Genomic DNA, 11,876 nt, shown 5'->3' with positions numbered 1-11,876 from the left:
GGACACCCAAGGGGGGAGAGACCTCCACATGCAGAACGCATCCAGTGGCTAACCCCATAGGACACTATGAAGGGTATATGTACCAGAGCGGACTGCACAAGGAAGCTCAAGGTAGCCCTATCACTCCACCCTAAGGAGGAGTTGTAGGACAGGGGACAGATGGGTATAGACTAACCTAAGTGTAGGCTAGGCTATACAAGAGATAGGTGGGGAGGGGAGAAGAGAAGAGTCTTCCAAGGAAGGGGTTCTGTACCAGAGCGGCCACTAGGGAAAGGGAGGACACTCCCTAACCTAAGATAAGGCCGCCAGGCTGAAACGGTGCATGGGTACAGTTTCAGCAGGGGACAGAGTAACCTTCCAGAACCTAACCTAGAACAGGGCTAAGAACCCCGAACTAGGAAGGATAGAAGACATATCGCTATCGCAGGACAGTCATAGACTATTCCTAGCCATAGAGGAAGGGCTAGCCTAACCTCACTCTCGGACGCAACCCTAAGGGGGGGTCATTCCCTTAGGGAGGACTGAGAGGCGATGAATACTCCATTAGACACTTGATCCCTCTACTCAGAAAGGGAATCAAGGCTAAACAGAGGGAATGCCAAGGCAGGGGATGAAGGAAGCATATAGGGGTCCTACAAGTAGGTTAGGTTAGGAAGGGACACTAACTAACCTATCCCCTATATGGTCCCTGAAGGCGAAAAAACACTTGCATCACGGTCGAAAGTATTGTAAAATAATGAACTATCTTCATAACTTAGCCTAGGATCACTAATAAAATCATGCATGAACACTTATATACAGGCGCTCTGGCCTGGGGGCTATAGTAGCCGACTGGTATGAGGTCAATCGATGACCGATAAAAAGCGTCGAAACACGATATAAAAGTTCCTAGCTATGAAGACTAAATAAACTAATGTAATCGATTAGTAAATAAGGCCGGAAGCGTTGTTGTGGCTAACTAAATAAGGCATGCATAACAACAACGACGCCATAAAATGGAGGGTCCGGTAGAGGCACAGCTCTGCCACAAAACAGCAATTATCTCGGAAAGTAATATCTACTTTACGGTCAGAGCTTAACTAAACAATACTGGAACCTTGTACTCAACTTTCCAGAAGAAGGCGAGGCTGAAGGTAGCGACATTACGTAGATGCAAAGCGATAAGTGAAGCACAGGGAAAATCCGTCTATGTAGGGCGAGCTACTGAACAAAGGATGAAGACGGACGTGACGTCATTTAAGCAATGGCGCCCGTTTGTTTACGTCTCGAGTATCAGTAGTAGCCACGAATGAGATTAGCTATGGAACGGCTCCCAGCTATTCTCAGCCCTTACACACCGAAGCATTAACTCTGTTCGGGGTGTAGATAGCTATGTGGCGCGTTAATACATGCGTCCCCTGTTGATATACGATGTCTTAAAGGGAAACCTTTGGGATACTCGCTCCAGAAGTTAGAATTCTGTGATAACCTGTGGTTAAATTCTCTGGGAATATCTTAGTAGTTATTTACCCAAGGAAGCTACCAAAAAGGAACCTTCCATCAGGACGCCATGGCTTGAGCCCAAAAAGACCTTACATAAAAATTCATAAAAAAAAATTTATACATATATACACAAATCCTTTTAGGAAATGATTTTTGAATGTTTAGGACACATCTTGATGTATTTTTGATGATGTCAGACCCATGGAGGTGAAGATCTGAAATGAGAAAAAAAAGGGTAACTTTTTTTTGGCCAAAAAAATTTGTCCAAATTTCATGAATTTTTTGGGGTACCCAAATGAAATAGGAAGTGGCTAATTTTTTTAGGAAATAAACATATATTATCCTAAAATAGAAATATGTAAAAAAAATCTTCATTATTTCGTAAATTACATTTATATCAGGGGCCATATCTAAATGTAATTTTTTGAGTACTTGGAAATTTCGTAAAAAAATACATATATTCAATATATAATATGATATTTATGCAGGTAAAAATATACCAAAATATCACAAATTCTATAGGGAACAAGAATATATATAGATAGGGCACCTTACGCTTCGGATATGTCCACAAAATGGCCGCCAACCACACTGACTCAGACTCCCTAATCTGCCACCTGAAATGTAGGAAGGGTATGTCAATTTCAAAGTGTTATTTACTAATCTAATTATTCTTCGATATGCATAAACATTGTATGGTGGGTTGCTGGATAATTTTCGATTATTTTACGACTATAAAATTAAAATTCTGACCCAAAAAAATTTTTTGAAGGGAAATAAAATCGAAAAAAAAATGTAAAACAATATAATATTTTAGCTGAAAGAATTTGATGATATTCAATCAAAAAAGAAGTAAACAAAATTTTCCGACAAATAAACATCTAGAGGAATCATTACTCTGTGATAGTTCCTTAGTACGTAGTAATTTTGAAAGAAATGGGAAAAAACGAAAAAGTGGCAATCGCAGGAAAATCGAACACATACCTATATATACGCCATATGTGGCTAAAAATAAAGATAGGCATGGGTAGCCAGATCATCTAGAAACACTTCCCAACACTATAAAAATACAAGTTTTGCGACACTACTTGCCAATTCCTTACGGTAATATGACTAAGCAAAAAAATGCAAAACAAATAAAAAGGGGCACTCGCGGAAAAAATGGCCATTCTAATATACGGCATTTCCGAAAAAAAAATTTTCAGCCACGTGCTAGGCAAAACATCAAGGCACATTTTCCGACAAATAAACATATAAATGAATCATTACTCTGTGATAGTTCCTTAGTACGTAGTAATTTTGAAAGAAATGGGAAAAAACGAAAAAATGGCAATCACAGGAAAATCGAACACATACCTATATATACGCCATATCTGGCTAAAAAAAAAGATAGGCATGGGTAGCCAGATCATCTAGAAACACTTTCCAACACTATGAAAATATAAGTTTTGCGACACTTCTTGCCAATTCCTTACGGTAACATAACTAAGTAAAAAAAGGGAAAACAAATAAAAAGGGGCACTTGCGGAAAAATGGCCAACATTTTATTATACGCATTTCAGAAAAAAAAATTTCAGCCACGTGCTAGGCAAACCATCAAGGCACATTTTCCGACAAATAAACATCTCAATGAATCATTACTCTGTGATAGTTCCTTAGTACGTAGTAATTTTGAAAGAAATGGGAAAAAACGAAAAAATGGCAATCACAGGAAAATCGAACACATACCTATATATACGCCATATCTGGCTAAGAAAAAAGATAGGTGTGGGTAGCCAGATCATCTAGAAACACTTCCCAACACTAAAAAAATATAAGTTTTGCGACACTACTTGCCAAATCCTTACGGTAACATGACTTAGCAAAAAAATGCAAAACAAATAAAAAGGGGCACTCGCGGAAAAATGCCCAACACTCTAATATACGGCATCTCAGATAAAAAAAAAGACATGCACGTGTTAGCCCAACCATCAAGGTACACTTTCTAACACATAAACATGAAAAAAAAAATCAATAATTTACGGCAATTCCTTACTACGTAGTAAATTTTTAGAAATATTGAAAAAAAACAGAAATTTGCAACCGCAGTTAATACCCAATATACCAATAACTACGTCGTATCTGACAAAAACAAAGTCACGCATAGGTAACCAGATCATCTAGACACACTTTCCAACACTAAAAAAGCAAAAGTTTTGCGACACTATTTGGCAATATCTTACGGAAAAAGGACTTGGCAAAAAAATGAAAAAAAATGAAAAAGGGGCACTCGCGGTAAAATGCCCAACATTCTAATATACGGCATCTCATATAAAAAAAAAAACTTGCACGTGTTAGCCCAACCATCAATGCACACTTTCTAACACATAAACATGAAAAAAATCAATAATATACGGCAATTCCTTACTACGTAGTAAATTTTTACAAATATTGAAAAAAAAACAGAAACTGGCAACCGCAGTTAAATACCCAATATACCAATAACTAAGTTGTATTTGACAAAAACAAAGTCACGCATGGGTAGCCAGATCATCTAGACACACTTTCCAACTCTAAAAAAGCAGAAGTTTTACGACACTATTTGGCAATTTCTTACGGAAAAATGACTTGGCAAAAAAATGAAAAAAAATGAAAAAGGGGCACTTGCGGTAAAATGGTCCTCATGGTGATGAACAACATTTTAACTTAAAAAAAAAAATCATGCAGATGGTAGCCAAACAATCCACCAAGACTTTCCACAACTGATAACCTATACAAGTTGCACCATTCTACCACAATTTCATAATACGTAATAACTTTGATAATTATGCAAATTACCTTAGAAGGGTAAACTCGGTCGCGCTCGACCCCGACGCGTCTCAGAAATCGGGGAAGGAGTACAGCTACAGCAATGCACATCTGGACACTACTAGAGCGTGTAGGCGAGACACCTACTGCAGGTCGATCACCCACAAATTCAGTCACGGGGGTGAGTCACGTGAGAAAAACCTCTTTTTTTTTACGCTCGGGTCGCAGACGACCCACCGTACCGTTCCAGGGTTAAAGTCAAAGCTGAGAACTAATCTCCATGCTGAAGATGAACTACATTGTGTTTTATCGTATACATCACTGCGGATTGAGATACTGTCGATGGAAAGCAGTTCTAACTATCACATGAATGACATGAAGAACATCATATTAATCATCAGGATAATGCTTGAGTACTCATATCAATAACATTCTATTATGCATTGTGTTTTATATAAAAAATTTGTATATTATATATAAGTGCATTTTTGGGTTTTTGCTATTCAATGATAAACAGTGTACTTTAATCAATAATATTCTTTTATCCAAAAAAAAAAAAAGATATACAGGTAGCCTTCATATTTGAGTGGGGTTGCAAAAAGTATGGTCAAGCTGAAATTGGGTCACCAGTGGAAGAAGGTTGGGTACCACTGCATTAAGGATTACGCTAAAATTGCTGTTCCCATGACTAATTTCTTAAGAGAGAAAGAACCCTTCCTGTGGACAAAGAATTGTCAGTCCAGCTTTGATCAGATGAAACAAGCAATAGTCACTGCTCCAGTGTTAGTATAGGCTCAAATGACTAAACCCTTTGAATTATTCACAGACGCTAGTTTAGATCATGTAGGTGCGGTTTTGATGCAGAGACAAGATGGTCAGTTGAAACTTGTTAGATATTTCTCTAAGAAACTGAAGCCAGTTAAGCAGCGCTACAGTGCCACTGACAGAGAAGCACTTGGTATTGTCTTAGCATGTTGTAGGCTTCATCCTCTTCTTTGGGGTGTTCCATTTACTATTCACACAGATCATCAGCCTCTAGTATCAGCTGAGATTAATAGGTCCTAGGGATTTAACCAAGCCAGCTTTGAAGTTCGGTCATGAATAATTGTCAGGTCACTTAGGAATACGCAAAACAATTGATAATATTGCAAACTTATTTTATTGGCCTTCATTGCGATCTGATGTTACCAAATATGTAAGTAAATGTGCCATTTGTCAAAAACGTAAAGCTAGTAGTTCTTTGTAATAACAGTTTCAGGAATTGCCTCCAGTAACTATACCTTTAGAGAGAATCTGTCTTGATTTAACAGATATGTTATCTGGTGCAAATGGTTATGAATATGTACTGACTGTTATTGATCATTATAGCTGGTATGTTAAGTCCTATCCCTTGCGAAGTAAGTCTACAGAGGAGGTAATCAAAACTTCCTTATGTATCTGAATGATTTTGGTGTAGCCTACCTATGACTGTCATTCTGGATAATGATGCTGAATTCACTTCAAATCAATTTAGAGAATTATGTCGCGAACATAAGATCAATGCAGGTTATATTACCCCATATCATCTACAAGGAAGCAGTGTTAGTAAAAGGATGCAGAGAACTATAAAGACAGTCCTAAACGTGATGTGCAAAGGACACCTAGGTGAAACACAGCGTGTGCTCATTTCTGCTGTATATACCACTCTTGGTGAACAGACTTACTATGTATTTTTCTCTCGCAGCACCCCTACGCAAAAGATGATGGTGTAGAAGAGATTGCTATTGCAAAAGCACATGAAATAATTAGCCAATCAAAAGAGGAAGAATAAGAAAGTGGATGAAAACTGTCTTGTATGGGTTAAAAATGAAAATGTAATTCCCAGCACAAGTAAGAAACTAAACCCAAGATGGTCTGGTCTTTATGTAGTAACTAAAGTGTTTAGGGATGGTGCTAAATATGAGTTGAAAAACTTGTTTGACCACACCATTATTGAACGTGCTGCTGACAAAGTAAAACCTTTTGTAGGACAAGAACAGTGGTTAGTAAAAATGCAGGAAATGAAAATTATCAATCCGAATGTAAACGAAAGAGTACAAACCAAAGGTGCTTGCAATATTGTTCCTCCCTCTAGATTAATTGAGGAAATTTGAGATAATTATGCGTCGAAGTGTGAGGTATGTGGTGGATGAAAGTCCCACTCTATGCCTCGGATCGAGAGTGTGTCTCTGATTTCTACTTCGTTGAAGCGCTGGAGAGCTTCTCTTAGCTCTCGTTCCATGGCCACAATGTTGGTCCCGTTGTTGGACCACATTCTCTTGATGGGCTCCCTGCGAGCGAAGAAATGCCTGATGCCATTGACGAAGGAGTCTTGTTCCATTGTATCGATCACTTCCAGCTGGACTGCTCGCGAGGTAAGGCACGTAAAAATAGCGGCCCAACGCTTCACTGTGGACCTTTCATGCTTCACTAAGAACGGTCTGAAGCAGTCCGACCCGGTGTTAGTAAAGGGGTGTTCATCTGGACAAAGCTGATTGGATGGCAGTTCAGCCATCACCTGAACTGCAGGACGACGACTTAGTCTGCAACAGACCAAGCATTCTCGAATGACAGTCTTGACTATCACATTTCAGCGGACGATCCAGTAGTTTGTCCTCAACTTGGTCATCGGGTGGTTCTGGCCATAATAGCCGCAGTACTTGTGCGTGGCTCTCCCCATAAGCTTGACCGCCAGAGAACTGCTGGGTAGGATAATCGGATGCTTGGCCGTATCTGCCAGTGTTGATTTCTGCAATCGACCACCAACGTGGAGCAATCCATCCTCGAGAAATGGTCTCAGCTTGATTAATTTACTAGACCTCTTCAGCGATCTTCCCTTCTTCGAGAGGGTGCTTAACTCTTCTTCATACTCTTGCCTTTGGGTCAGTCTCCAGATCAAATTCTCCATGGTACGCAGATCCGCACTCGAGAGTGAGTCGCCGCTGTATGGGCGAGCCTTCTGCATGTGGCCGATAAATCTTGTCATCCACGCGACGGTCCTGAGAAACTTCAACCAGGAGGAGAATCTTGTCCCTATTGATTCAATGAACGTTGGTTCTTTCTTCCTTATATCGAAGACGGGAGAAGTCTCCACTTCGGTGTCTGGATCAAGCTCTCCTCTGACAACGTCTTCGGGCATGGCTGGCCAGTGCGTTTCGTCCATCTTGAGGAAATTTAGTCCTGAAAACCACAAAGATGATTGGAGGAAGTCAGCGACGGAGAGGCCACGTAATGCGAGGTCTGCTGGGTTTGCGGTAGTATTGATGCATCTCCACGCCATAATGTCGGATGTATCCCTAATTAGATTGACCCTATTGTCCACGAAGGTCTGAAACCTCGCAGTCAGATTTCTGAGATATTTCAGCACTAAGGTGCTATCAGTCCAGAAGACTGACGGGGCCAGTTTCAGATCGAGCTCAGTCTTCAGCTTAGAGTCCATCTGTGCAGCGATAGCAGCCGCCGTCAGCTCAAGACGAGGGATGGTGGTCCCTTTCAGAGGGGCGACTCTCGCCCGTCCTATGACGAGAGTGCAATGAATCTTTCCGTTGACACCAACTACACGCAAGTAAGAGACTACACCATAGCCTGTCTGACTTGCATCTGCAAAGTGGTGCAGCTGAAGGGTGTCAACATCTCCGAAGTCTGGTGGTATGAAGGACCTTCGCAGTTGGAACTCTTCCAGTTGTGGCAACTGCGCGAGCCAGGTCTTCCATCGAACAAGTTCATCAGCAGACATCTCCTCATCCCACGAGAGCTTCCTTCGGCACATTTCTTGCAACAGGATCTTCGCGATCAAAGTGACGGGTGATAAGTAGCCCAAGGGGTCGTAGATCGATGCAACAACAGAGAGCACACCACGTCGGTTGAAAGGCTTGTCTTTAAGGACGATTCTGAACGTGAACACGTCTGTGCTCATATTCCAATGGATCCCCAGGGCTCGTTCAGTTGGCAGCTCATCCTTATCCAAGTCTATGACAGCCGCAGAGTTGTCTCGTTCTTCTTCAGGGATTGCAGCTAGAATTCGCTTGCTGCTGGAGGTCCATTGGTTAAGACGGAAACCTCCATCCCCGCACAGATTGATCAGATCTCTGGTCAGTTTAATGGATTCTTCCTCATCATCCATCGCCTTGAGGAGGTTGTCGACGTAGAAGTTGCGACGTATAGAGTTAGAAGCTTTTTCGTTATACTTGCTTCCGAAGTCCAGGGCCGTTTTGCGTAAGCAGAAGTTAACGACGCTCGGCGATGATCTTGCGCCAAAAACGTGGGACGTCATTCTGAAGACTTGCAGTTCTTTGCTGGTGACACCTTCTGGCCATCAGAGGTACCTCAGGCAGTCTCTGTCCTCTTCAGGTACCTTCACCTGATGGAACATCTCCTGCACGTCTGGTGTGATGGCATGTTGACCCTCTCTAAAACACAGGAGAACACCCGTCAGGCTATTGGTGAGGTCGGGGCCTTGCATCAGATGTTCGTTGAGAGATGTTCCTCGGTGCCTTGCCTTCAGATCGAAAATCACTAGGTTTTTCTGTTTGACAGGATGCCTGACAGAGTGGTGCGGCATGAGCCATACGCGCCCGTCCTTCCTGTCTAGCTGACTTACAGGAACCCTTTCTGTGTAGCCCTTATCAGTATATTTCTCCATCTGACCTACGTAGGATGTTTTGTAAGCTTCGTCGTTGTCTAGTCCTCTTTTCAAGCTTCGGGCTCGTCGAATTGCCATATTCATATTATCAGGTAGAGGAGTAAAGTCCTTGAATGGCAGCTTGGCCACGTACTTTCCATGTCGATGCTGTGTCGTGTTATTCAAGGCGGCCAAGAATCTCTTATCCTCTAGGAAATCTTCCAATCTGAAGAGGGATTCCTTTTTGAAGAAATCTCTATTAAAAGGACTCTGCAGTAGCTCTGGCAAGTCTTGAGGGTCAAATTTTTTATGAACATGATGCACGGGTGAGACCTTCGATGCAGACCGGTCTCCAGTAGGACCGAAAGCCACCCAACCAAGCTTGGTTAGGTAGGCGGATGGCTCATTGGTAGTGCCGTGGCGTTACTCCAGAATGAATCGATTCAGGGTCGTGTCTAACCCGATCACGAGCTCGACCTGTTCGTGGTCAGTTGGCATACTTTGCAGATCTACGTCTGCCATGTGTGGCCATCTCTTCAGCCGGTCTGAAGGCATTATGTAGTCCGTCAACACATTAATTTTGTCACCTCCATTGATGTTATCAAGGGTGAGTTGGACCACTTCCTTGCAGGCGAACGTACCGGCCTCTGTCACCATGGTCTGGTTGCAAGGCCTTCCCGTTACACCTAGCCGGTCTATTAGGCACCTTACGGCTAACGTGGTTGCGGCTCCTCCAACTATGAAGCCGACTGTAGTGCACATTCTGTTCACCATGACTAGGATAAGCTTCAACATTGTACAACCATCCGGTAGTCGGTCAGTGGACATGACGTGTATGTGCCCCGTCGTCGCAGGAGTCCCAGCCTCTGGAGCGGTTTCGGTGTTAGTTCTATCAGGTGGTGCATTGCTAGTCGTCCCGGCCTTTGCTTTAGGTTTGTCAGATGTCTTGGACACAGTAGCTCTCTTGGAGTTTACACTGTCCCTTGGAGGGGTTTTCTTCACATAGTGCAAGAGCGTGTGATGCGTCCCCAAGACGCACTTGCCACACGTAGATTCTTCTTCACAGGCTTCGTGATTGTGCGCGACATTTAGGCATCTGAAGCAGAGTTTGGCATCCACCACAGCATTCCAGCGGTCATCCAAATTAAGGCTTTGGAATCGGTGGCACGATTGAATTCCGTGCTTATTTTTCTTGCAGTATACACAATATATCCCATTGTCGGAAGGAGAGCTGTGGTGAACAGGCAAGGCTTTAGCTTTAATCGGCTTGCTCGTGTCCTCAGGTTTGCCCTTGGATGGACGACGGTCGCACTCGTAGTACTTCAGTTCTTTAGCAACCAGTGCCTGTCTCTCCACAAAGGTGATCAGGGCTGGAAGCTTGTGTTCGTGTTCCAGGTACTTGGAGACCCATCTTACCCGAAGAGGGTGAGGGAGCTTTTCCACTATCTTTCTTATAGTTTCTTGCAGCTCAATTCTAGTGTAATTTGCACCCAGAGCTGCCTTCACCTTCTTTAGGTAAGAAGCGTAGTTCATTAAACCTTCGCTATCACCTTCTGGGATTTCCTTCCATTCGAGAAGCTGACGAATAAAAGCTTCGGTAACATCGACTTCTCTGCTGTAGAATTCACTCAGCTGCTTCCAAGCTTCATCGTACCCAATTGTCGGTGACAGGTGCAAGCAGTGCTCAACCAGGTTTCTCGGAGGCCCATCTAGGATATGATATAAGTGGTTCAGCCTGCGCTCAGGGTCCAAGGTATTGTTCTCAATGTGCCATTTAAAGGACATCTTGACCCAATTAAATTTGGTAAAGTCACCTCCAAAGCGCTCAAGTTTAGTAGGTGGTAACAGCGTTGACCGCGTCTTCTCATTGCTACTAGCAAGAGTGCATTCGAGTGCCTTAAGCACTTGAGAGTTGTTGGTCAAGGGGTCAGTGACAGAGGGTTCAAACGTGGCATGTCGTGGTGCGAAAGGAATTGAGGTGGGATCCAATGGCCGTGAGTGGACTTCCATGGGTGTAGAATGGCATTCTCGTCCTCTTGTATGTTCTACAGAGTCCAACGTCCGCATAGCACTTGGGTCATTCTCGTGGTGGTGGGCGACACTTAGCCTCCATTGATTGATCCTCGACTCATGTTCAGTCTCTACGACCTTTACACTGGGAACTCTCACGCTTCCGGCATGTGAAGACACTTCCGAACCACATTGCGACTCTCCTGCCTCCGATCTAATTTCGTATTCAAATTGCTGTCTCTGAACCTCGAGGTCGGCCTCCAGGAATGCAGCGTCCGCTAGCCCTCTAGCGGCCCGATCCTCGTCATCTCTCTGAGCAGCGAGTTCATCAGCTTCAGCTTTCTTCTTGGCTGCACGTTCTTCCACTTCTAAGCGTGCCTTCAGTTGAACCTTGGCAAAGTTAGCTTGCGCTTCTAATAGCTTTCGGCGGACCTCGCCTGTGTCACTCTTGGAGGACGTTCTTGATTTTAATGATCTCTCCGACATGATGACGATGTTCCCAGCTCGGCGTCAACGTCTGAGAAAGATTCACTTCTTGATAGTCAGGTTACAATCTGTCATCTAAGAATGCCCCTCTGAGCCGACCAATCATGGAGCTAGACCATCGCTATGCACATATAAGTTTATGTTTTCGGCGCTTAGAGTTGGTCCTGGACAACGTAATAAGGGAAACTAAATTAATCCTCATGGTTAACAAAGAACACAAAAGATTTCTTGGAAATACGTTATGGCGTATCTTACAAAGAGATTGTTTGTAAGAAAAATAATCCTAAGAGATTATACCCTTAATTGAATTTAAGATCACTCTTACATAGATGTTTTATCCTGGTGAGGTTATTAGGATGGTTAGGTAGAAACGCACCTTAAGGGTGGCGGCCCACAACTTGCTCTGTATTCCTGTCAGCAGACTTTGAAGATTAAATGTTGTGGCCTATATCCAGCTGAGAGATGGCTACTA

At 43.0% G+C, this 11,876-nt stretch overlaps 2 protein-coding genes across 2 annotated transcripts; both read right to left on the bottom strand.

The window, feature by feature from the left end:
* Positions 1 to 6,877: 6,877 nt before the first annotated feature.
* LOC137636690 (uncharacterized) lies at positions 6,878 to 8,560 on the bottom strand. Its single transcript, XM_068369071.1, has one exon. The coding sequence runs from the start codon at positions 8,558 to 8,560 to the stop codon at positions 6,878 to 6,880; it is 1,683 nt and encodes a 560-aa protein (XP_068225172.1).
* A 42-nt stretch (positions 8,561 to 8,602) lies between these two features.
* On the bottom strand, positions 8,603 to 11,404 carry LOC137636689 (uncharacterized). The gene is made up of 2 exons (XM_068369070.1): positions 9,369 to 11,404; positions 8,603 to 9,134 (listed from the first exon to the last, which is right to left on the bottom strand). The coding sequence occupies exons 1-2, from the start codon at positions 11,402 to 11,404 to the stop codon at positions 8,603 to 8,605; spliced, it is 2,568 nt and encodes an 855-aa protein (XP_068225171.1).
* Positions 11,405 to 11,876: the final 472 nt, after the last annotated feature.

Source organism: Palaemon carinicauda, unplaced genomic scaffold, assembly GCF_036898095.1.
Source record: "Palaemon carinicauda isolate YSFRI2023 unplaced genomic scaffold, ASM3689809v2 scaffold358, whole genome shotgun sequence".
In the NCBI taxonomy this organism is placed as follows: Eukaryota; Metazoa; Arthropoda; class Malacostraca; order Decapoda; family Palaemonidae; genus Palaemon; species Palaemon carinicauda.
This window is presented reverse-complemented; position numbering and strand designations above follow the sequence as displayed.